General features: G+C 35.2%; 1 protein-coding gene across 1 annotated transcript in view; it reads left to right on the top strand.

The window, feature by feature from the left end:
* Nucleotides 1-729: 729 nt before the first annotated feature.
* Nucleotides 730-27,940, top strand: part of Samsn1 (SAM domain, SH3 domain and nuclear localization signals 1) — a 134,721-nt gene continuing 107,510 nt past the window's right edge. The window contains exons 1-7 of the mRNA XM_090331159.1: nt 730-908; nt 1,106-1,220; nt 5,430-5,567; nt 5,767-5,881; nt 11,371-11,502; nt 22,878-22,918; nt 25,687-25,724. Coding sequence (XP_090187285.1) covers nt 5,858-5,881; nt 11,371-11,502; nt 22,878-22,918; nt 25,687-25,724 — 235 coding nt within the window. The 5' untranslated portion in view covers nt 730-908; nt 1,106-1,220; nt 5,430-5,567; nt 5,767-5,857. The remainder of the gene's footprint in view (nt 909-1,105; nt 1,221-5,429; nt 5,568-5,766; nt 5,882-11,370; nt 11,503-22,877; nt 22,919-25,686; nt 25,725-27,940) is intronic.

Here is a 27,940-nt window from a genome sequence, read left to right as displayed (position 1 = left end):
TAAGAAAGAAAGACAGGGTGAGAGAGAGAAAGAGAGCTAATAGGTTTAAAATAAGGAAAGGAGCATCAGAGAGAAAAGAATAGTACAGAATGATATCGCAGTGAATATATAAAAATAAGCCTGGAACATTTTGCTGTGCTAGAACTCACAAAGCAAAGAACAATAAGTGGGCATTAATTAACAGAAACACACTCATAAAAGGAAATCTCAATCCGGAAAAAAAAAACCCCATAAAAGGCAATAAACTAATAGAAAAAGAAAATGTGAGCAAGAGAAAGCAGGAAAAAGTGAGAGGAGGAGGAGAAGGAGGAAAAAAAATAAAATTTAGTAGGTACCATTGAATGATTAACTTAGAATACCAATTCCATCCTCTAAATATTGTCATTTATCTTTCCCTAATGAACTGTACATTAGGTTAACTACAGCAGTAGCTGATGAGGGAAAATCCTACTTTACAAACTTTAGTGAGCTAAAACATCAATGATTTGTTTTCTTTGATTGTAAATTTTAGTCACGCATCACAGGGAACAGCTCACTTCATCTGGAATGAGTTAGGGTGGCTAGTGTGGGATTCCAGAATGATTTCCAAGATGGCGTCACTCACAAGGCTTTCCCACAGGAGCTCTTTGTTACCTTGGAGACAGCTGGGGCTGTGAGTGGAACCCTTACTTTGCCTACTTGGTTGTTTCTGTGTTCTGCTTGGGTTTCTTCACAATCGAACAGCTGGCTTCCAACCAAGAGGGAACAGAAGCTGGCAATCTTTTTAAAAGCTTAGTTCCTTGATACTTTCTAGTAAATTCTGGAGATCTATTGTACATCATAAAGACTACAGGGACTAATAACTATGTTGCCTATTTTAAAATCACTACAAAATTAGATCTTAAGTGCTCGACCTACAGGATACGAAGGTAAGTATGTGAGGTGATGGATTTGTTAATTAGCATGATTTATTCAGGTCACAAGGCATACATATATCAGAACACCATGTTCTACACCATAAATACACTCAATTTAATTTGCATAACTGAGATATGGGGGGAAAGGCTCTGAAATAACATGATTTTTTTCTATCCTTGACTTAGTTTTTGTTTTTTTTTTTCCACAGTCACAATCCACATCCAAGGTATTGAGGAATTTAACTGCATGATTTTCTTAGTGGAGTGACAAAACACATTTGAAGATATCAGGGATAATTTCTAGGCATAACAAATGATCTACAGGTATGTAAGAAAATGTCAAAATTTTTGAGATCCAAATGAAGGCTGTGGGATTAAAGAACAAATCTGAGGTTCTCATTAAAATAGTTTTGTAAGAAGGAAACCGATAAATTTAGAAGGGACAGAGAAAGGAAACTGCTGTAATACTTACTAATGGTTAAATATATTTGATGAAAATATGGAGGAATTTGTACTCTACTTTGAGTATATGTGAAATTTCTTAGGGAAAAAAGCATTCTTTAAATAGAATTTGAAGTAACATATAATTTCTAAAATACAGGGAATATAGAAAAGAGACTCAAAGAGGACTTGGCTTCCTTGGTTTTTGACTTTTATTAAATATTACTTAAATGATTTTTATCAAAACTAACAACCTAAGAACAAAACCTTGATACAAAAGGCCATATGGTAGGATGCTAAATGAAAGGATCTCTAGGATATAGAAACATAAGCCATATAATGAATGATTGCTGTTGTTAAGGTACTATGTTATCTCTCATCTCTTTTGCTGTCCCTTGGTCATCTCATATTATTACAGTATCTCACTTTGTTACCTTATATATCTGTATATATTTGTATTTGGTTATTTGAAATTGGATAGGGAACGGGGCAAAACAAGATGAGGGGTGGGTTTGGGGGGGAGGGAAATGGGGACCAAGACATGTGAAAGGGTATCAATGTGTGGGAATTAATGCACCATCTATCTGACAAATATCATGTAACCCTTCTATTAATTACAATAAAAAATATATGAAAAAAGAAATAATTGAGAAATAGAAAAATTTATAGAGCTGCTAAGGCTTTTGAGTGGCATAATAGAAAAACAACCATGTATGAGCTTTTATAGAAATGATGCATTAGAGTTTCAATAGTATTTTCTCTCTCTCTGTCTCTGTGTCTCTGTGTCTCTGTCTCTGTCTCTCTGTCTCTCTGTCTCTCTCTCTCTGTCTCTCTCTCTCTCTGTCTCTCTCTCTGTCTCTCTCTCTGTCTCTCTCTCTCCCTCTCTCTCTCTCTCTCTCTCTCTCTCTCTCTCTCTCTCTCTCTCTCTCTCTCTCTCTCTCTCTCTCTCTCTCTCTCTCAGGTATGCCCAGCTTTGACAGCATTCTTGACACTGCAAAATGATCATGACTGATTTCAAAGACCCTCTACACTGATGTCAACAATGGCAAATCTATCAAATCAATTTTATTTGATAATAGTTTTCTTTTAAGAGTAAATACTCAGGCTGGCGCTGGTGGCTCAAGCCTGTAATCTTAGCTACTCAGGAGGCTGAGATCTGAGGATCAAGGTTCAAAGCCACTCTGGACCTAAAGGACCTGAGACTCTTATGTCCAATTAACCTCTAGAAAATGGGAAGTTGGGCGTGGCTCAAGGGTAGAACCATAGCCTTGAGCTGAAGAGCTCAGGGACAATGCCCAGGCCCAGGGGTAGGGTGGTAGCCTTGAGCTGAAGAGTTCAGGGACTAGTTCAAGCCCCATGATCCAAAAAAGAAAAAAAGAGTAAATAGTCTTGTAACCTGTTTCTTTCCATACAAACCATTGTTAAATGATAATATTCTAAAATAGTACTTGTCGGGGTTTTTAGCGCTTCTTGCCTCCTGACCCGCCAGAGGGGCAAGGAGAACACGCCCAGATTAAGATGAGACCGAGAGAGAGTAGGGTCTACTGGCCGCCTTTACCCAGCCCTCCCTCTCCAGAGGAAAGACATAGACGCGCCAGGGAGGCTGTCACAGCAAGACTCGTTTATTCCCAAAGTACATTGGGCTAAAATAAGATGCAGGAGCCAATCAGCACAAAGGTGGGCAGAGCAGGTAGGATGCGTGTGCTGTCAGAGAGGGCAGAAGTGTACAGGGCCAATCTCAGAGGTAGACATTACAAACCACAGTCAAGCCTTCCAACCAGGTAACAGGTAGGTTGGGCTCCAAGACCAGGAAGTGAGCACTGGACCACGAGGTAGGCCTTTTCATTTCCTTGATGTGACGTGCCCCACAGTACATACCATAGTAAGTTTGTAGGTACAACTAATGAAAGAAAAGTGGACCAGGTACCAGTAACTCACACCCGTAACCTTAGCTATTCAAGAGGCTGAGAACTGAGGACTGTGATTTGAAGCCAGCCCAGGCAGGAAAACAAATGAGACTCTTATCTCCAATTAACCACCAGAGTGTTAACCACTTTGACTCAAAGTGGTGGAGTCATAGCCTTGATTGAAAAAAATACAGGCCCTGAGTTCTAGACTGATGACTTACCAAAAACAAAAAGAAAGGAAAATGGATATTGTAGATATTCTTTCTAAAGGCATTAGAAATAAATGTTATTGTAAGGAAACATGTTCAGGACTATGAAAACATGAAACACACTAGTAAGGTAGAAATTTATTGTATAGTATTTACCTATTCATTCATCATTTCTTCGTGTCTGAGACATGGATGTGAACTCAATATCTTATGATTTTGCATATTGGCTGATGCTCCTCCAACTGAGCCAGCTCCTTCTTTCCATATTTTGATGGTCACTGGCGTTCCTTCTATATTGTGATTATTTTGATTACTACCTCAATGAACATGGAAAGACAGGTAACTCTGTATATATGTGTGTATATATATACACACATGTATATATGTATACACATATCCCTCATAATGGTGCTATTGGAAAATATGACATATATTCTCAGCTAAATACTACAATATTGCAATCTTTCAGAGAAGGAAATTCTGGAGGAATATAGGAAGAACATTATGCTAAATAAGATAAAGTAAAATAAACCAGACACAGAGAAAGAAGTAGTGCATGATCTGTGGAACATTGTAGGTTAAATTCATAGAAGCAAGAGTAGAGTAATATGTATCAAAGGTGGGGGGGAGGAAGTTGGTGCCTGAAGAGATGCTGGCTAGATAATACAAGATTTCAGCTAGACAGCAGGAAGCATGTCAGATGATCTGTTATGTATTATGGTGAATAAAGTTAATGGAATTTTATGGTTGCATATTATTTGAAAATTGTTCTAGAAAATCTAGCTGATCAAACCAAAGCTATATGATAGTGCTTCATCCACATTGGAATGACTATTACTTTTAAAAACCAGACAATAGCAAGTGTTGTTTAGGATGCAGAAAAATTGGAAAACATATACAACAAACATTTATGGAAATGTAAACTTTGAGTCACTGTGAAAAATATGGTGGTTTCCAATTAGTAGAGAATTGCTATATGACCCAATAATTTTACTTCTGGATATATACATTAACTGAAAGCAGAGATTTGAAAACATTTTCACACAGCTATTTGGGTATACATTTCTAGTAGACAAAGGTAGAATTAAATCTGATAGCTATCAACAGAAGAAGAAAGAAGAAGAAAAATGTGCTATAAAAATATTTTTAAAGGGACTGGGATTTTGGCCTAGTATTAGAGTGCCTGACTAGCATGCACAAAGAAACGGGGTTCAAGTCCTCAGTATCACATACATAGAAAAAGCCAGAAATGGTGCTGTGGCTCAAATAATAGAGCTCTAGCCTTGAAAAAGCCCAGGGACAGTGCTCAGGTCCTGAGTTCAAGCCCTGGGACTGGCAAAGAAAATTATAGGCTGGATATCTGTGGTTAATACTTATACCCAGGAGACTTAGATTTGAGGATCACAGTTCAAAGCCAGACTGGGAAAGACATTTCTGTGAGACTATCTCCAATGAGCTATCAAAAAGCCAGAAGTGAAGCTGCAGCTCAAGTGGTGGAGCACTGACCTTAAGGAAAAAGAGGCTTAGGGACAGTGCCTGGACCGAGTTCAAACCCTTGAATTAGTATGAAAAAAAAACTAACAAAAATATTTATATAAACTGGAATGTTATTTATCCTTAGAAGTGAAAAAAAAGTCTAAACCCTACTACAACATGGATGCCCATAGAAAATGTGCCAAATGAAACAAGCTAGTTACAAAATGGTATTGAATTAATTTATTTATATTTCTGTACCTAAAATAATGAAATTCATCAAGATAGAAAATGGCATGATAGTTATCTAGAGGTGCAGGAGGGAGAAACGGGATTTAAGTTTAGTGGGTGGAGTTTCTTTTGGAGAGAGTGAATAGTGAAAATGAATGGTAATGGGTGGTACAATGAGGTACTGTACTTTTCACAAATGGGAACTTTTGTGTTGGTATATTTTGCCACCACAAAAGTACATGCTTACCTAACCCTGTATCTTGTTATAAAAGATCCAATTTGCTGTTTGAAGAATAAAGATGAATGGGAGATGGAAGACAACTTGGGAGACCCCACTGATTTTCTATCAATCTTAGCCTAACTTGAAAAATGATCTTCTCTTCAGATTCTGTTGCCATTTTTCAATACAGGTAACCACGTGTGCATTGTCTTTTCGTCCAGATTTTAAGAATATCCTTGCCACCTTTAAAGTCTGTTTGTATAGATCATGAGAACACTCATTTTCTACCATTTTACCAGTCAGAGTTCTTCATTAATTTAGGAAATTGTTTGTTTAATAAAGATCACTCTCATTTGATAATGGTCTCTGAATCCTCTGGATTATGGCAGGGATTTGATTTTGTAATAATCTCCCACAAGAACTGTCCAAACAGCTGCGAAGTAAGACAGAGCACTGGCACAAGGGACTGATGCTACAAACATGAATCTTTTCTGCTTTTCCCTGGTAAGTTCTTTTCCGGGAACCATTTATGTCTTTATTTTTATGCTCCTTTTTGTTGCCAAATGAATTTAGAATATATCCTAAACTTCCTAGGCAATGACAAAAATTGATTTAGTGTTTTGTAAGAGAATACACATTAGAAAGAATAGAAACAATGCATCACAATGTTTGTCAACTCTTTATAGACACAAGAAATGTTAAAAATATATATGCACAAAAATTATTTAACATTTGATAATGATTTTTAGGTAATACTTTGAAGATTATTATATTTTTTCCTATTTGTTGCAAGTAGGAGAGACATGTTTGCAAAATATGCTGCATTTGGATGACTTGCTTTTGCTCTGAAACACCCCAAGAATCCATTTTTTAAAATGTTTGAGCAGTGAATTCTATTCAATGCTGGCTTTGTTAAACTTCCACAGAGACAGTTTTCTGAGTTTCACTGCATGGTAAATGCAAGGTACAATAGATTCAGCCAGTCCTAGAGATGTGCTCACTCAACGGAATAAGCACCTCTCAAACTCTTTTTACATTATTGCTTTTTTTTTCCTTTAGCCTGAAGTGGATCTGTGAAAGTTATCAGAGAGTCATAGATCTGGAAATACTTTATAATTCTAACCTGCTCCTGTGACCATCTGCTGATGCTTAAAAATGAATTTCAAAAATAATTTTATTCTTTTCTATCTGTGTTTACAGCAGGGCATTATGTCTCTGTTGATATTTTAAGATGTCAAAGGGAAATTTTTTTCTCATTTGGGAAAATAAAATATTCTACTTTTGATGTTTGTTTTCTTTCCAAATTGCAAATAACATTAACATAAGAGCTAGAGATGGTGCTGACATAGTTGCAATACCTAAACAGGAGGCATTTTAAGCTGGGATAAGGAATTTAATCTAAGAGCATCTTGAAAAATAAAATGCAATTGTGAATTGTGGGAGACTGAATCATCGAGTTCCACTTGCCTATATAGTCCAATTTACAAAATAACTGCCAACTTTTCACTTTATTTTGTGCCATATGAATCTGACTGGAGAAATCCCATTTTAGTTGATTTAAGTTGGTATTGTGCATTCTTTTCTACTTGGTCTAAAAGAGCTATATAAGCTTTATATGTATATACTTCCCATGGAAATAGGCAGGGAAACTCTGAAGATGATTGTATTGTGAAATCATTTTGAATGGTAATATAATCAGTATGCTAATGTTTTTAGATGAAAGCATGCCTCAGCCTGGTGTGGCATACGTTTGAAGTCTTAGTGCTAAAGACATATAAACATATAATGAACACAATTCTCTCTCTCTTTAATACGAGGAGGGAGCATACACTCAGAAAGCATTTCTTTGAAGTTCTACCTCATGGATTCAATATAACTGCGACTCTTCTGTTTAAGTCAGCCCTAATGTTTTCCAGAAACATTTAATTAGGATGAACTATTATAAGCACTAGATTCTTCAGCTCCATTGACACAAGGGTTATATGTTTGAACATTAATTATCTGAATAAGAGATATGCAGCCAGGCGTGGTGGCTCATGCCTGTAATCCTAGCTACTCAGGAGGCTTAGATCTGAGGATTGCAGTTCAAAGCCAGCCCGGTCACTAAAGACCATGAGACTCTTATCTCAATTAACCACTAGAAAAGGGGAAGTGGGGCTGAGGCTCTAGGGGTAGGGGGTATAGCCTTGAGCTGAAGAGCTCAGGGATAGTGTCCAGGTCAGAGTTCAAGCCCCATGACACGAGAGAGAGAGAGAGAGGAGAGAGAGAGAGAGAGAGAGAGAGAGAGAGAGAAGAGAGAGAGAGAGAGAGAGAGAGAGAGAGAGAGAGAGAGAGAGAGAGAGAGAGAGAGAGAGAGAGAGAGAGAGAGAGAGAGAGAGAGAGATGAGAGAGACGAGAGAGAGAGAGAGAGAGAGAGGAGAGAGAGGCACAAGATATTTGGGAAAAAATCAAAACTAATTTATAGCATATTTCATTTTTTTCTTGTGTATAAGAAAAAGGGTTTTAAATGCATAGATCTGTTGCTAGGCTATCATGATAACTTATTACATTGCTGAAAGAGGGTGAAATGGCTAGATTATGGCTTAAGGAAGAATTTATACATGATCCAAAATATATCTGGGCCTTTAGGAATGTGAACATATGGTACATTTTATTTATGAGAAGAGGAAGAGAAGCACCGATTCAGTAAAAAGAAAGTGTACTGGATTAAAATGAAGATACCTATATGTATATATGTGGATATATATCTATACATATATGTGTTCAAATTTAAATCTATAAGAAGTAAATACTTTTATTTTATTTTTCACATTTTTGTTATTATTGTAGAGGTATCTCCCAAAGACAAACAAAAAACAAGACAAAGGTAAACAAAACAAAAAGAGTAACAACAAAAATCTCATTTCCTTTGCTTGAGTTTATTTCATAAAATATTATTTTTTATGATGATATTGAGCTCTTTGTGATCTGACTCTGTGAATCCTTCTTTGGCCTCACTGTTTGAATGTCTAGAAATCTATACAATTTATCATGCCCCAGTGTTTTATTTTTTTCTCAAATCATTTAGTGTGTTTTCTTGTAAATTTATAGAAACATTCTAGTTACCACAAACAATGGAAACCATACAGCCCATAAGCAGATAATTTAAATACACAAAAAGAATTACCACTGAGGGAAAAATGATTTAAGTATTATTTTATTTAACCTGCAGGAGGAAATTGTAAATCTTAGTAAATGGGTTTTTTAAGAGAAATATAAAGGCAGTAACTTAATGAATTACCCATAGGAACCATGAACACCATAAATAATCCATTAAAGATGATTGCTATTATTTTGGATCCATAAACTTGAAATGAGGACTAGCTTTCAAAAAAATGGAGGCCGGAATACTCATTGACATATGCACTCTGACTCCACATGTTTTCTTAACTTTTATGTTATGATGTGACTTTAAAAATTGCCAATTTTTAGCAATGCTGATTTTCTTGTTGGGCTCATCATACAGTTATTGAGTTTAGCATGACTTCATAACCCATGATACTATATTCTATATCCTGGAACTCCTTTTCAGTGATTTGAAGGAATCTTGTTTGGATTTTCTACTCTACTCCACTGGCTCAGCTCTTTCTCTTCCTGACCTTTGCTTGTACTTTTCTATACCTCTTAATGTAATTCTAATTTCAGATAGCTTTCATACTTAGAATACATCTTCTTGTCCTCATTCCAAATATTGGCTTATCCACTTAGAATCCCCTTGTCAATAACATGAAAATGTTTGAGAGGACCCTGGTTAAAATAGATTGAAGTTTTTATATCATTTTAAAAGGGAAATTGACTTTGTGATGGTATTATGTCATTTCACCTATAAAATTATATAGCCTTCATTTACTCATTCATTTAATTTTTCATGGCCTTTGATAGTGTTTTAGAATTTCCTCTGTAACAATTAGTGCAAAATTCTTTGTTAATTCTTTTTTTTATTCTTTTTTGTCTCAGCATGTAAGAATGCTTCCTTTGCCATTATACTTATTTGTTTTTTGCTTTATATTAAATAATAGGTCTATCAACAGTTTCCTAGAGATTGATAATGCAAATGATTTTGCTTAATTTAATGATTCCTAAAAGTCTATAGTTTCATTATACTTTTTTTTGCCAGTCCTGTGGCTTGAACTCAGGGCCTGTGCACTGTCCTTGGGTTTTTCTCAAGGCTCAAGTTCTACTACTTGAGCCACAGTACCACTTCCAGCTTTTTTCTATGTATGTGGTATCAAGGAATTGAACTTGGGTATTTGTACATGCTAGGCAAGCAATCTACCAGTAGGCCAAACTTCTGGCCTTGATTTTTAAAATTATTTTTAAGTAGTTGTCCAAAGACTTGCTACACAACAAAGCAGTTTTTGAATACAATGTAGCTTGGTAAATGTCATCACTTTCAACATTCTCACCCATATTCCTCTACCAACCTCTTCTCTCATTCTGCTTAATTTTGCAGTATATGCATTGAATTCTTGACTGCATTTTCTCCTCTTTTCTTTTTCATTTATCTTACATTTTCTTCTGGACTCCATCCTTCCCCTCTTAAGTACCTGCTTCCTTTGTTGAATTTCTTTTATTGAATTTTAACTTTGCTTTTAAAAATATAACTAATAAATGTTGAAACATCTTCATACCTTTATATTAGATATTTATCACTATGTATTTTATATATATTAGTAGTTGTTTTTTTTTTTATTTCATTCTAGTCCTGAGGCTTGAATTCAGGCTTGAATTGATGGGCTGTATCAATTTAAATACAACATTCATACATAGATTTATAGTATTTTGAAAGTATATGCCTTCCAGTTAACTTTTCCCTTCCTTTCATCCTTCTTCATAGTCCCATATTGAGAATCATATTCAGTCTATCTACACACATGAGTATAGATTTAAAAGACATTTATATTCATAGAGATGTACAGAGGTATGTATAAACTATATACAGATATACATATATGTAAAATAATGCTCAGGATGCAATGGAAAATAAAACCCTAAAATTGCTGCTGGAAATGTGAGCTAAGATATCCACTATGGAAATCAATATGAAGGTTCCTCAAAAAACTAAAAAATAGATCTACATCATGACTCTGACATACCACTATTAGTCATCTACTTGAAAGAGGATAAAAAAATGTACAAAAAGATACCTGTATTTTCTATGTTTATTACAGCACTATTCACAGTGAAATGAACCAAAGTAACAGAAGAGTAGATGTGCTACATTTATATATATGTGTGTGTGCATATGTGTATATAAATATGTATGTATATATGTGGTGAATACATATATGAGCATTTTGCAGCCACAAAGGAAAATGTCATTTATGGAAGAAATGATAGAACTTGAAAATATTATTGAATGAAGTAAGCCAAACTCAAAATGCCAGATCTTATAATAGTAACATCATTATGATCATCATGAGGTAATATATTGAGAATGAAAAATGTTGATTCTAGAGCTAAACTATTGTGTCCATAATGGGAAGGAAAACCAAGAAAGCTTAGATTTTCTTCTAATGTAAGATGGTTTTAAATATTATCTATCTTCCTTATTGCTCATCTATAAGTTAAATGAAATCTGCTTTATAAGTGAGAAAACTGAACTATAGCAGATGCTTTTTCTTGTATAACAAAATTATACTGTTTGTAACAGTATACTTAAACCAACTCTGTTGGTTAAAACCAATACAGAGTCAAAGAGACATTGGTTTATTGGTTTAGTACCCTTAGTTTGACGTAGTCTTCATGGTTCTGGAAGATTTGTCTAAATTTATTAATCTCTCAACCCTTAGAATAACTTTTTAATGTTGACTCTCTAACCAGTCTAATGTCTGCTTTGTCCCTGTTTTGACTAGCAGATATTGGATGAGATACATTTTAAAGGTAGGTAGATAGATTAGGTACTTCTTCAAAAAAATTTCTCTTTCTATTTAAGTTATAACTTTTGATTTCAGGAGGGATCTATGGATAGCTTATATGAGCCAATCCCAGAGCAAGAGGCTAAGCAGGAAAACAAGTGTGACCAAATTAGTTCTCTTCTGTCACCTGGTGGAGGGAGGGAACAAATGCACCAAAATGTCTTCATGGTAAGTGGATCTTTGAATTGAGTATATGTCTCTATTATACATTTAAGATTTACTACTCAAGGATACTTAGTAAGACAGGAAAAGTACACTACTGTCGTAAAGATTTTTCAATTTACTTTTTTTTTTCCTGGACCTGGGGCTTGAACTCTGGATGTAGCCTCTGCCCCTGAGCTTCTTTGTGTCTCAAGGCTAGCATTGTACTACTTCAATAGCAAGCAAACCACTTCTTTTTTTAAGTAGTTTATTGGAGATAAGAATCTCATAAACTTTCCTGCCCAGACTGTCTTAATGCTGCTATCCTCAGATCTCAGCTTCCAGATTAGCTAGGATTACAGGTGTGAGCCACTGGGGCCTGGCTTCATTTACTTTGTTTTCTGATTTCCTTTTTGCTAACATGATTTTAATTTAACATGGACTTACCCTTTCTTTTTAGTTATTTTATTTTTATTTTTTATTGTCGAGGTAATGTATAGAGGGGTTTAGAGTTAAATTTGCCAGGTGCAATTACTTCTCACACACTGATACCCCTTTACTTGTTTTTGTCCCCATTTCCTACCCCACCCCCTCCCAATCGATCTTTTTTTTCCTTGCTTTATCCTTTCTTGAGCACATAATAGGTGTAGGATTAAACAGATGATTCCATAAGACTAACTTTCTCTCTCTCTCTCTCTCTCTCTCTTCCTCTCTCTCTCTCTCTCTCTCTCTCCTCTCTCTCTCTCTCTCTCTCCTCCTCTCTCTCTCCCACTCTTCTCTCTCCCTCTCTCGCTCTCTCTCTCTCTCTCTCTCTCTCTCTCTCTCTCTCACTCTCTCATCACACACACACACACACACCACACACACACACCACACACACCACATTTTCCTGTTGCAGAAATTTTAGGACAAGAAGGCAAAGATCATTTTCAAAAGTAACACTCTCTAGCAAAGGATTGCACCTTACAGCCTGGGGCAACATATATTTGTCTTGTCCGTGAATTGAGAATTGTTTTTACATTGTATCATTTATTAAAAACAAAAGAATGAAAAGATCTAGTAGATGGCAGGAGGAAATGCATTGGTGGCTCCTCCCAAAAATTATGACGTGCATCAAATCTCCAACATATTCAAGGTAACATAGAAATTAAAGTGTGAATTTCCCTGATGATGAGCATTTGAACAGTATACTTTTAGAACAAGCTAGATATTACAATATATTCATACTTGGTAGTGGTTCACCATACTTATAGAAAAAAATGAGCTACTTCGGAGCCTGTGCATGTATCAAGTAGAAAGCTAATCTTAGGAAGCTGGGTGAAATGACAAGAGTCAAAGCTGGAGTTCTGCCCCCTCAAAAAATTCCACCCTCTATCACAAACATGTTGGTGTTTGTTTGTGAGCACCCAAGAGTGAGAGAAAAAAGAAGAGGAATTGAAGAGAACTGTGTGTTTGGGCAGGCCCTGAATAATGAGGAAGAGGGAAATATAACAAGAGAAAAAAATCAGCAATATAATATATATGCTAAATATAATCTGCTACCTAGAGGACATAGGAGAAAGAAAGTGGAGATGGGCGAAGATGTTAATAGACTTGAATTTTGTTCATACTCCCAGGATGGGAATGATATCCTTTGGAATGTTATTGAACTACTCTGACCCTAAATTTTCTGATAGATACCAAACATCTACCTCTTAGTTTGTCGTGAAGATCCAGTGTTACAGCTCACGTTGAGCACCTGGCAGAGTGTATGCTAATGATCGTTTCCATTTCTTCGGTAAGCCATCACATTAGGGCAGAGTGATCTTTTAATTTAATATCCTTGATTAAATGATGTTAAGTTGAACTCTCAATTGAGATTGGATGCTGTTTAAAAATAACTGCTCAAAATAACTTGTAATCAGCACTCCTAACCTAAAAGCATTGATTTTTTTCCCCTCTAGGCTGGACAAGAAGCAACAGGATTTATTGTTGATGTGCATTAGAAAACCAGAGATTTTAATCTTCACAAATTGCCTCAAACACTCAGGTATAGCGCAAGGCTTGTCAATTCAGCTTTAGACTTCCCATAACTTGTAGATAGCTGTAAACAAGAGAATCTATCACAGAGATATTTGTTCACCTTCTGATCCATAATTCAGGGTTTTCTGTTCTTTTGTAACAAATATGTTTTAGGTTCAAGAGGTTTTTTTTGGTATACATTCACTCATCATTTATATACTTGGCATTCATTAAACACACAGGAGAAATCAATTAAATGTTTCCCAGCTAGCAGATGTTAGAAGGCAGTAGAGAAAAATTAAGCAGTTTTTAAAGACAACACAGTAAATGTCAAACAGCTGCTCAGAGCTCAGTACTAGAGAAGGAAGGTCAAGGATTTAATCTCCTTACTGCCAGTTAGTTTTGTTCTTTTCCATAACCAATAGTAGTACCTGTTATTCTAGCCAGTCATCGTCGATAGGCACAGCACCAATCATTAAAGTATGTTTTTAGTAGCTACAGCACAAAACTTTATTCATTCCTGGAAATAATCCTAAGGAAGATCTTCCCCACTTTCCCCACTTCTTTGCTACTACTCTCAATTCAAACAGTAAGTGGCTAATATAGGTGCTACCGCCCTGTTGGCAGACCCTAGAGCCACAATCTAGGTATTTTGACATTAAAAGTGAATCCTCACTATTTGGCTTTTTCTTTTTGCTAGTCTATTCTAGCTCAGTATTTTAATTTGGGGATTGTGATATGGACTCTAATTAAAATATCTTACTTCAGGGGTCGGGAGTTTGGCCTAGTGGTAGAGTGCTTGCCTAGCATGCACAAAGACCAGGGTTCAATTCCTCGGTACCCCACATACATAGCAAAAAACCGGCAGTGGTGGTAGAGAGCTAGCCTTGAGAAAGTCCAAGGACAGTGCTCAAGCCCTGAGCCCAAGCCCAGGACTGGCAAAAAAAAAATATCTTGCTTCAGTATGGAAATGTAATTATGTTACCTTGTTTCATTTTCTACAGCAACAAAAGAAATTATCAGATAAAATGTTATATTATAAATAATGACCTTCACATCTACAAAAATTCTCAAAAGAATTAATAATATAATATAATGCAGAGTGAAGTTGTGGCTCAAATGGTATGTAGAAATTATTTTACCTGAAAAAATATGTTTATTGAAGCATTATTCACAGTAGCCATATGATGGAATCAGTCAATAGATTAATACTATCAAGAAAGGAGAAGAACTTGAGTTAAAGCCAAATTATTATCATCATCATCATTATCAAATATAGTATTTTGGGGTCCAACAAATATAGTGGTTGACACAAAAATAACTGATAAAATGTGTTCATTCTAAGCACATCACTGTGGTTTGTGGCTTAACAGCACAAGTTCCATGAAAAGGCAAGATATGAGATGATTTAAAAAGAAAAAGTAGTTAAGACCTTGTTATATTGCACGGTGGCCTTCTAAAAGGTCTTCAGAAGCACTGAGAGTCTAATGTCTTATAAATGGATAAATTGTCACTTTGAAATGTGACATGTCATCTTTGAATAGATGAGTAATGGAGAAGTCAGAGTAGGTGACTGCCAGAGTGGTATTCTAACCACTTAACTACATTTCTTACTTGGCTCCAAACTATTAAAATTTGGAAGCTTTTTTCCTTCTGTCTCTATATTATCATCCACATAGAGAAAGCTATTAATAATCTAGACACTAAAGAAAATGAGATTAACAATAGCATCCCTCAACTCAGTCTTCATCAAACTATGAACCAAGAGGATTGAGTGTCAAAGCAACACATGTCATCTGTCTCTTGATTTCTAGATTGTATAATGACTTATAACAAGGCAACATATAAAACGTAGATAACATTCACTATATAAAGGTCTTACTTTTATTTCTTGTTTAATTTTTTAATGCGATCTATAGTAACATAGTCCTATTCTGCTGCTGCCAGTTCAGATGTGAATACCTTTTATGGTGGATTTAATTAGTTTCCTCCCAAAGATAGAAACTTAGGTTAAAATAAAATGAAATCAATAGATTAAGGTTAATTATGCCCTATTCTCTTCTTTATTTCCTAGGCTTATGATACAATTGCTAATTGAATGTAATGAATCCATAGTTATCTTTAATTATGTTTTAAAGAAAGAGCTTTTAAAAAAAGCTATTCCCACCTCGTCACTTTGAAGATGTGTTCATCCCTAATATCATGGGGTTGATCAGGAATATTGTGTATTATTTCTGTGGTAAGGGATTTTAAGGTTCCTGTTCATCACCTTTCTTTCTATAGATGTGATGACATGATCCAGTCTCTGAGAGGGTGTTTGGATCTTGCCTAGCTTAGTCCCAGACCTGGCAGAGCACAGATTTTAGAATGATGGTCTGATGCTTCTCTATTGTTAAGAATGGAATTTGGCATTACTTATAATAAACCTGCTTGTGAATTTCATTTGTTGCTATGAAGATTAAATAAAACTAGCAGAGAATGTAATTACCATCAGTTGTTTTTCCCTTCTGAAACATTGTGCAAATATAATTTCATAAAGTACAACACCTTTACAGTTATTTAAGATAGCTCTGTGCTTCAAGAAATTTGGATGAAAATATTATTGAAAGAGAAGAATCTTTTATAATGCAAATAATCATCCCCTAGGTAACCTGTTTTGCCTTCCTAGATATTTATAGTGTTATGAGAAGAGTTCGTTACTTCAGAATTGATAGACAGCTCACTTAGCAGAGAGGCAGACAAATGGCAAAGTTCACAGGCAATTTACAAACTCTGTCCCTGATGGATTAGATATAGCCCCTGCACATTCTCCAGGCACTCCCAGCTATATTATCTGTGCTGAGACGAGAGAGGCTGTGTGGGGTGCTGTATCTCGGCCTCTCAGATCAGATTCATTTGCTCTGGAGGGTTGATACCTCGAGACTGGAACTGTATAGACTGGCAAGAAAGTCTACTTTTCCTCTCAGGATGAGCCGATTATTACTTTTTCATACGCATTTCATTCTCATGGGAGCATGAAATCTGTTTTTCCTGAGAACCATATCAATATTGTGGTAATATACGAGTGGGTCTTCCAAAGTGCAGGGTGTACTTTACATATACTTCATCATTTCCTCAAGCCCTTATTTAATAAATATGTTGTAGAAAATTGCTGAACATGTTTTGATGATGATCGTGCCATTAACACAATGACTAATGTATTTAAGGTATAGCAGTATATGGTCTTTACACTTGACAGCACATACAGTGAGTCATTAATGTTACTGCTGAGTTGTTTTGTAGCGATGTGGTATTACATTTTCTTTGTGCTTTTGTTGCTGATCTCCTTCCTTGCCAACAGTGTTTATTGTAAAAACTTGATTTACTAAACAAATAATGTGTGTGCAATCAAATTAAAAGTAGTATGTTGTTTTTGGGAGTTTGGCCTAGTGATAGAATGCTTGCCTAGCATGTATGAAGACCCAGGTTCAATTTCTTGCCTAGCATGTATGAAGACCCAGGTTCGATTTCTCGGTACCACCTACATAGTCGGAAGTGGTGCTGTGGTGGCTCAAATGATAGTGCTCTAAGCCTTGAGAAAGCCCAAGGACAGTGCTCAGGCTCTGAGTTCAAGCCCCAGGACTGGCAAAAAAAGTAGTATGTTGCTGAAGTAAAAATACTAGGCATAAAATACCTATTTTACTATTTTCATATTTATGTTTTTAGGCAAGATTCTAGACACAATTTAGTTTTGATACTATATAGTCTTGACATTATTTGTAATAGTATCAAACTCACATTTTTGTGAAGATTGAATGAGTTACTACATACAAAGGCCTTATAGCTGTGGTTCTGTGCCACCAATATTTTTGTAGAAATGTGTAAAAACATACAGTTATAAAAAGGATAGATAGCATTTCTTAATTTGTACAAACTGCCTCAACAAATTTGATATAGGGTAGGCACGTCTGCTAATCTTCCCTTTGTCCTGTTACTAAATCCATAATTTCAGAGACTTCATTACATTTTCTTAGCTCATTCATAATCAGAGGCAAGACAGAGTTCATGAATCACAGGTCTCCTTTATAACTGCATTGATTAGTCAATTACATATCATTCTCCCTTATTTTCAGAAAATACCCAATAGCTAGAAATATACATATGTATTATGCACAAATATATATGTATGTATTATGATGTATGTATGTATGAATAATAGCTCTCAGGTAGCATTAGGTATACTGCAAAATTCATATACATTATTAACATTTAGTCATAGCAATGATCCTCATTGCTAAATGAATATTTGAATTTTAAAGAGAGGGCTGAAGAAGTAGCTTAGTGGTAGAGCTCTTTCTCAGAAAGCACAAGGCCCTCGATTTGGTCCTCAATACTACAAAACAAAAGAAAGGAAACAAAATGAAATGAAAGAGAGCTATGTCTAATAATTGTCATGCCATGTCTATTTTGAGTATCTATAGGAAGTTTGTTTAAACATCAAAATCCAAAAAAATATTAGAAGGAATGCACTCACCTTTTTAGATGTAGCAATCTTAAAATTACTATATTTTAATAATAATTAAAACTTTTAGTTATGCAAGAAAATAATCTTAATTCTTGCAAAAGAATAAACTGCACAAAATAGAAATCTAGTCACTTATTTCAATGGAAAGTTACAAGCACCAATACATACAGGTGTGTTCATGTTTATCTTATTTTAAACTCTTATGTAATACCAGAATCATACTGAGCATTTCTTGTTGAAGGTAGCTGAGGAAAATTATAGATACAGTAAGGTCTTTCTAGCCTTCTTCCCTTGAAGTCAGCTATACTGACTGAAATTGTTCCCTTTTCTTTCCTCAAGCAGGCCATAGAAATTAAAATTTCCCTTGCCCTTTTTCCTTTACACAGGCCATCAAACCTGAGAAGGTCAGTCACTTTCTGACCTTCTTCAAAGATCCTCAGGTGACAAGTATGCTGTTAATTCCAGGCAGGAATAAATATCACATAGAAGGCCAAACTTTTTTTTTTTTTAACTTTGGGCCTTGCTGAGGCTTCCAAGTTATCGGCATGTAAGGCTACTTTGTCCTATAGTAGTAATTTTGCATGACTGTACCTGAAGGTATACAGAGTTCCCTGGGTCTTTCAATCTTCATTTTTAAGGCTCTCATGGCACATATAGATTTTATTAATTAACTACATTTGATTTTTACTTGTTGATCTGTCTTTTGATACAGTAGTGACAATAATATATCTTGCAAGGTATGAGAGAAATATTTTCCTTTAAAACAGTACATGTGCAGGGTACATATTCAATATGATCTGCCAATAAAGCAATGAATGAACTACCTATTTTCAAGAAATATATTAGAATTAAATAAGTGACTAACATTTAATCAAATAAAATCCCTAACCACATGATACTATCTAGGTAAGTCAATTCATCAGTTTAGACCTCAGTTCATTCATTTACAATCAAATGTCAGGTCATACCAACTTTCTAAGGTTTTAAAAATTAGCCATAGGATTTGTAATAATTAGTAAAACCTTGGACTCTCCTAGCAGAGGATTATAATAGCTCAAAACTTAGATACATTAGGCCACATAGGATGAGGCTAAATGAAAGGACGTCCAGGATATGGAAGTAAGAGCTTTATAATGTGCAAATGTTATTTGTAATGTACTATATTATTTCTCATCTCTTTCATTGTCCCTTGGTTATTTTCATATTGTTACAGCATCTTACCTTGTTTTCTGGTATATTATTTGTTTATTTGAAATAGGAAAGGGAAGGGGAAAAACAAGATGAGGGGAGGGAGTGGGAGAATGAAAATGGTGACAAAAAAAAAAAAACATGAGAAGGGGTATAATGTGTGTGAAGGAATACTCCTTTTATCTGGTAAATATAACTGTAACCCTTCTATTAATTACAATAAAAATGGTGAAAAATAGTCATGGGATTTACATTAATTACTGTCAGTCATTATTATTGAGTGAAGAAATATTTTTCACAATCCTATTATCTAGGCATCAACAACTCCCCAAAAAAACTTCAGGTTTTTTTTTTACTTTGTATCTTCTATGTTAAGATTCATAAATTAATGACAAAAATTAGACTAAGCTCTAAACAATAGCTATCTTTAGCCACTGAATAAAAATAAATTTTGATACCTAAAATATAGCTTCTCACCTAAGTGATAGTTTCTCATATATATTTGCCTCAGTGTAGATGATTTATATGTTACATATATCTATACTATTTGCCTCAATGTCATAGTTGTGAAAAATGCTTTTTTTTGTAGCTTACTAGTTTGATGTGCTCCTTAATTTTGAATGACTTATCGGTAACAATTTACCTGCATTGCATTTTTTATTTTCCTACGGCCCTCCAGAAAAAAAAACAAACCTGTAATTTCTCTAGCAAATGAAAGGCAAGGCCAATGATTAGTGCTTGATTTAGGAGATAATGAGTAAATTTTAACTGGTTTTACAACAAACATTAAATTAATGAACTAGACAGAAATATTTCACTAATTTTTCTGAAATCTTATCTTCCTTTTGGAGTTCAGAGTGCTATACATTTTTATTTATACAGAAAGACAGACGGACAGACAGACAGACACATACACACACACACCCACACACACACCCACACACACACATACAGCTCTAAAAATTTCACTAAACTCTCTTGTCCCTGTAGGAATAAAGAAACCAAAGTCTGAACTCCAAAGTACATGAGTGTCTGCTTATGTAAGCAGAAATCAGACAGAAAAGCAGTTTACGTTCTGCACAGCTGCTTTGAGTCTGGCGCTAGTAATGTTAAAAATCTGCATTACCAGTTCAGTAGTAATCTACAACTAGGCAAAATCCAGCAAATGGGGAACAGAACAATTATTCTAACTATTCTCTTATAGTCACATTTCAGACGCACATTTAATGTTTTGGACTGTCCTTACCCTTGGAGGAAGTAGTTTGTTAAGGAGAGCTGCATTTATTCATTCATCTTTGTAGGGATTGAATCCCTAGAACCTGATCGCATTAATTTAACAAAGGACTTATCCAAATGAAGTAAGGATCTATATTTGAATTAACATGCCCTCCAGGCTGTTATATGTGAACACTGTGAGTCACATGAATTAAGCTGTTTGATAGAAAAGGTAATAAACTACCTTGATTCATGAGTGCTATGATTCACGGTATTCAAAAAAAATCAAAAGGTCTATATCATTGCCTCTTTTCTTATTGCAAATCCACATTTTGTTGTTGTTACTGCTGTTTCTCTGGTCATCCCTGCAAATCCTTATCTCTTCTCACAAAATGTAGAATTTGCTTTGACAAGTGCAAGATTTATAATCTCCAGAGATCTATTTAAACCTGGTTGTACAACAAATTAATCAGAGTCAGAGGAATGAATTCTGATTGTTTAGACATATTTGGCCCAGACTACATAAACAGTGTGACCCTTCAGTTGGTTGCTTCCTGGTAAGACTCAAATTCGTGTGGCAGCAAAACATTGTTATGAAGATAGATGACCATGCTGTCTCTTGACAACCACTACATAGCTGGCTGAAACTGTATGATTTTTGAGTGAGGCAAAAATCACACAATTGGCTCCTGCAATGAGATTTGGAGATATCTGGACCATGACCTAAAACAGGATATAAAATACATTGGATAGAGATTGGTGATTTTTAGTATGTATAATGACCAAGTCTAGAGAATGGATGAGTGAACTAGAAACACAGCTGCTAGAAACACAGACTTGTCTGAAGTTAATCATCAGAAAGCTGGAAATAGAGCTATAGCTCAAGAGATAGAGTACTAGCATTGAGCACAAGATCTCAGAGAGAGAACCAAGGCCCTAAGTTCAGGCTGCAAGACAAGCTCAGAAAGAAAGAAAGAAAGAAAGAAAGAAAGAAAGAAAGAAAGAAAGAAAGAAAGAAAGAAAGAAAGAAAGAAAGAAAGAAAGAAAGGAAAGGAAGAAAGGAAAGGAAGGAAGGAAGGAAGGAAGGAAGGAAGGAAGGAAGGAAGGAAGGAAGAAAGGAAGGAAAGAAGGAAGGAAAGAAAGAAAGAAAGAAAGAAAGAAAGAAAGAAAGAAAGAAAGAAAGAAAGAAAGAAAGAAAATTGAAGAGTGGTCATTCTGACTAATAATGCCTCAAAGGCCCATTGATATGTAAGATTATTACCTAAACTCCATTCATTCTCTCTTGGGGTGATCACTAAGTACTTCAGACCTACCAAAACTTGTTCTTAGTATTTGAGGATGGATACTTTTTTTTTTTTTTCTTTTTGCCAGTCCTGGGCTTGAGCTCAGGGCCTGAGAACTGTCCTTGGATTTCTCAAGGTTAGAGCTCTACCACTTCAGCCACAGCACCACTTCTAGATTTTTTTCTGTGTATGTGGTACAGAGGAATCCAAGCCCCGTCTTTGTGCATGCTTGGCAAGCACTCTATCACTAGGCCAAACTTCCACCCCCGAGGATGGATACTTTTTGCATACATGCTTTCAGTAAAGCTCTCCTTAATTTACAGGGACATAGAATCAGGTTGTCCTTTGAAAGCCAAATCTTGATATAAACACATTAAGGGTTGCAGAAATAGCCTAATAATCACTATACAGGGGTCTCTTTCCTGAGATTGGACTGCTCACAGATTGATACTGACAAACCATTTCTAAATTTTAGTCAAAATTCCTCTGAGGTCTTGCTATTGTTTTTAATCCCTGCATAGAAAATAAATGGTCCCCATTTTCTTTAGTATGTAAACTCATACTGTCAGCATCAACCAGTCTTTCCAGAACAAAATATTTTGCCTTTCACAGAGATGTTTGGTATGTTCATTTTGAAGAAAAGAGTGAGAGAGAAATTAAAATTTTCTTAAAGGTGCCTGAGGGAAGATTAACTTTCTGGAACAAAAGCAAACCAATCAACCAAACAAAATGGTGTCATGTTCTTCCCTTCAAAGTGTTAGGGGTTTTACATGCTAATTAGCTGCTTTAAAGAAAAAAATCAGACGGATCACTGATATATTTCAATAACCATAAATCACTGTGATAAATGTATTACTCTTCTGCTACCTCAATAGAAGTTAATAGGTAATTAGTATACTCCGTTATGCCTCTCTTTCCTTGGTTTTGATGGGTTGAAGTTTTGAAGATTTAAGTTCATGTTTGTTTCAAGTTTACTAGAGCTACTTTTGAACTGTTAAGAGCTTAGAATAGGGTAAAACCTGGTATTCTGTTATTTTCCAGTGGGACAGATTCATTTTTTTTCTTTTGTTAGTTGGTTATGTGGCTTGAACTCTGGGCCTGTGTGATGTCCTTGAGCTCTTCAGCTCAAGGCTAGTGCTCTACCACTTTGAGCCACTATCTTTGAATTTTTCTGGAGTGGATTTATTTTAGTTTATCATTTTACTTTACAGGAAGTTTCAAACTTGGAGAGAGAACAGTCAAAAGAGAGAAAGTAAGTCTAATTTACTTCATGAGCCTGGTTAAATCTACATTGATGAATGTGGATGCTTATGGGTGCCCAGTCTCTCTCATGTACAAACTTGGGTGCATGTTACTCTACTGCCACTTCTCTGTTTATGCTGATACTTTGAAACTGAGCATTGTAGCAATTCCATAAACAGGAATAAGAAAATTAAATCTTAAGAAATGTTTTTAAACCAAGCTCAACTGCTTGAAAACGTATTTCTATCGATGACCTAAAGAACTCTTAATCGTATGAATAGTCTAATCCAAATAAAAATGCTTTTGGAAAGAAGTTTTGGTTATTTAGGTCAAGTCTGGCTTTCCATCCAGCATACTGAGATGGCAGTGCATGTGACACACTTGTGTTATGTAAGGGAATTGGATTTTAGCTTATAAGCAAGAAATACACAGAAGCAGGAAACTTGTTTATGGAGAAACCTCCAGACCGGCTGATGATGATACAGAAGTAAGGTTTTCTTATTCCCTGGATTGGCTTGAGATCAAGCTTGTAATTGGGAATTATGCCAAGTTCTTTCTGGGTGTCCTCTTTCTCCAAAGTCGAGCCCTCTGCCTATGCACAGTCTCGATGATTGCAATGTTCCTGCTCAAATCTTCTCCCAATGAAGGATATAAGACACATCCATAGTAAGTACGGCAGTCTGGTAATTGGCGGTTCAGGGTGCCTACTGTGCAGCCGTATGTGTACCATATCCACACTTAAACGCCTAAGCACAGCACTGTATTTAAGTAGGACTGAAGAATGGGCTTTTGCCTCTGGGCAGTGGTAAAGCCCACTTATGCAGTTGTTTTACTCTATCTTTGGAGAAGGAACCTACTAATTCCAGGTCAGTGCTTAAAAGAAATCACAGTTGTTGGCTTATGATGGGTCCTACAGATAACAGGGCGTCAAAATCTTGACAAACCGAAGGAAGATGAAGTGAAGGGAAAATGCCTAATGCGGACAAATTATTATGTTTCCAACATAAGCTAAATTGATTCTGACCAATCAAATCAAATGTATTTTAATTTTGAGTTAAATTTCTTAGTTCATCTATTGATTTTGTTCCCTGGAAGGGATGTAACAACAATCTTACCTTGTCACCCACCTGTTCTACCTTATTGTAAGTGCTTGCTATGCATTAAGACATTTCATAAGCAGTTTGCATCTCACTAAGTACTTAACTCGTGCAAAAATGACTCACTCCTCCCCCCACATTTTAGGAATATTATATTCTATCTATTGCCTGCATTAAATGTTAAGGATAAATAAAAATGTTTAAGAAAGAAAAATAATCTTTTATTAGAAGTATTTGCTTATAACCTAGACTTATAAATAGGCTGAGCTTGACTTTAACTTCATGGCTATTGCTTATCAGTGATGGAAAACATTCACACTATGCCAAAGTTAGCTATAAGAAAAGATGAATGTGTATACCTATATGCAAGAATCAACTTACACAGTTCCATCTTAAGTTTCTGTATATACATATATAAATATATATTTACATACATATATATATTTCTCAATTAGATACAATAAGATGTAAGGATGAACTCAAATTTCCAAGCCTGGACAAGTATAAACTATTATCAAACTAATTTTTCTCCATCACATTTTAACATCCTCAATGTGCATAAATAAAGCAGATATTAAACGTTGAAATTATATTCCTGGACATGTAGTTAAAAAGCTATAAATATTTTTAAAAGTGTAATAATTACAATATCACCATTTCACTAGAACAAAATAAGGAGATAACAAAATATTTGGACAGAGAATGTTAAAATTATACTGATAGGCTCAAGTACTTTTTCAGTGTTTTCTTACTTTGTGAGACAAAAATAATGAAATAATATAAATATGTTTGGGTTTTGTTTCTTATTTTATATGTCTTTCCAGGTTATCAAAAAACCTGGATTGTATGTCCTAAAGGATTTCCCTTGACTTTTAATTTTAATATTTGAATCTTTACTGTTTTTTAAAATATGCTTTTCTGTGCTTTATTATTTTTTAAAATTAGCTAAATCCCAAGATTTGATAGATTCAACTTTGATTAAATATATAAGTATATAATATCACATAGGTCATTAGATGGCATTGCATTACAATCCATAATTTTATGATAGTGATTCTACTCATTTGGCTTAGATATAATCTCTACATATAGCATATTATGGCATTTCCCTCAACATAGTAGCAGTATAACTATTTACAAGGTATTTAAATTCTATAATATATTAAGAGTTATGCAGAGATAAATTAGAGAGACAGAGAGAGAGAGAGAGAGATAGAGAGAGAGAGAGAGAGAGAGAGAGAGAGAGAGAGAGAGAGAGAGAGAGAGAGAGAGAGAGAGAGGGGGGCTGTGTCCTATATGCAAACATTTTATTTTATATTAAGGAAAGAATAGATTTGGGTATCTGTGAAAGTAGAGTGGGCTGAAAACAATCCCCTTCTAGGGAGGACTATAAAAAAATCCCCACCTCACTAAGTATTTAATTCATGCAAAAAATGCTCAGTTATTTCAATGTTTTATAAATATTATATTCTACATATTATGTGCAAGATTCCAAACCAGAATGACATTTATGTTAACTACAATTTTCTATTTAGGAGTAGGAATGCTTAAAACCCTAAATAGATCTTAAAGGTAGAACTTATTTCTGCTCTCAAAGCCACTGAACTCATTCCAGTATCTGTTGATTAAAAGTCCATTTACTGAATGTAGGGTTAAGCATCTGTTTCTTTTATTTTTCCAGGTCAACCCGGAGATTTCTACCTGAAAATAAAATCTTTGGTTAGTGATTCATAGTTACTCATATAAATGATGTATTCTGGGATATTTTATTCTTTTATTGCTGTAAAGCAACAAATGATTGATGAAACTAACATTTAATTGTCTTCTAAATGCATATTAAAATATTTTTTTAAAAACCAGAGATATGGGGCCGGGAGTTTGGCCTAGTGGTTAAAGGGCTTGCCTAGCATGCATGAAGACCCAGGTTCGATTCCTCGGTACCACATACATAGAAAAAAAAGCCGGAAGTGGTGCTGAGGCTCAAGTGGTAGAGCTCTAGCCTTGAGAAAGTCCAAGGACAGTGCTCAGGCCCTGAGCCCAAGCCCAGGACTGGCAAAAAAAAAAAAAAAAAAAAAAAAACCAGAGATATGGTTCTATTGTAAATTAAAACAATTAAGACAAAGAAATTATTGATGTATTGATGATTTTTTTTTGCCAGTGCTGGGTTTGAGCTCAGAGCCTGAGCGCACTGTCCTTGGATTTTCTCAAAGATAGAGCTCTACCCTTTGAGCCTTGGCACCACTTGCGTCTTTTTTTTCTAGGTGTGTGGTACTGAGTAATCAAACCTGGCATTTCATGCATGCTAGGCAAGCACTCTACCTCTAGGCAAAACTCCCAGCCCCTATTTTTATGTTTTAAAAAGTAATTTTCTCTATTTTGGTGGTGTAGCTTGGCTGGGTCATAGTTAGGTTGACCAATTAGAAATATTTTTAGATTTGTATATCAAGGAATAAGGAGAAATTAATTTTATTAGAAATAACTCAAGCCAAGCACTGGTGGCTCACACCTGTAATCCTAGCTACTTAGGAGACTGAGATCAGAGGATCACAGTTCAAAACCAGCTCTGGCATGAAAGTTCATAAGACTCTTACCTCCAGTTGGAAGTGGCATAGTGTTTCAAGTGGTAGACTACTAGGTTTGAGCTGAAGAGCTCAGGGACAGCACCCAGGATGAGTTCTGGCCCCACAACCTACCATAAATAAATACATACATACACACACACACACACACACACACACACACACACACACACACACACATAAATACATTAGAAAGAAATAGCTCTACTGCTATTTTCACATACCAGATAAATTCTTGTTTGTACCTATGGTTATATAACCATAAGAAGAAGAGAGTTTTTTGTAATAATAATTCTAAAGCAACAAAATCTAATCATCTTCCTAAATTTCAGAAAGTTAATGAAACATCTCTGCTTTCCCTCACAGAAATCAGGGAATAGTAATTACAAAAGATTGAAACATGCAAAATATGCAAAGGATCTGGATTATCAAGATAAACATTCTTGTGTGTGTGCATGTGTGTGTGTGTGTGTGTGTGTGTGTGTGTGTGTTGTGTTCTCATGTGCACACATATATAGGTTTAAACTAGTAGGTACATTCTCCTTTCCTTTTCCCTAGGCATTTGCCATTCTGGTGCTTATTCTAATCTTCTTTCCTCTCTTTTCAAAACCACTGTCTTATAGTATTGGAAAGCTAGATCTGAATAGCAGGGTGGCCATAAATACTCAATGTCTGCAGTGTCTTAGGACATTCCTATAGAATGGTGGAATCTATAGGGATTATGTCTGGTCTGGTTCATCAGCTTCTTATAGACTCTGCATATTTTAAATATTTTGATTATTAGTCTTGATTTGAATGGTAATATTAAATATTAAATAGAAGCAAGTAAGAAAAATTTTATTTCCTATCAAGGTATATTCTCACAGACTATTTTTCTTGAACATTAGTGATTAACATAAATCTTGATAATCTACTGACTTTACTGCAATTCAAACATGACAACAAATGGTGTCTTTATAAACAAGCATGCTGCATTTGTCTCTATGCTAAAGTTTGGTTGCCATCATTTTAAATTTGTGTTTCCAATGTAAGATACAACATGTAGAATGGCTGCTTTGATATAGTAATTAGAAGAATTTCAACTCTTCATTTGGAACATCTCATTTCCTCACCTATCCAGGACTTCTTTAAATACAGGGGAATTTTAGTTTGAGAAAACAGTCACAGTCCAACAATCTTGTACAAGTAATCATTGTGTTGAAAATGATGAGGAATGTAGACAAAAGAGGATACTAAAACATACACATAAATAGTCATGAATTTATGATCTCCAAAGAATAATGTAATCATAAGCAATCAAGAATCACTTCAATAGTACATTCCACAATATATGTATGAGTACTTTGATAGTGCAAA

Source organism: Megascapheus bottae, chromosome 1 (genome assembly GCF_031878675.1).
Source record: "Megascapheus bottae isolate mThoBot1 chromosome 1, mThoBot2.hap1, whole genome shotgun sequence".
In the NCBI taxonomy this organism is placed as follows: Eukaryota; Metazoa; Chordata; class Mammalia; order Rodentia; family Geomyidae; genus Megascapheus; species Megascapheus bottae.
This window is presented reverse-complemented; position numbering and strand designations above follow the sequence as displayed.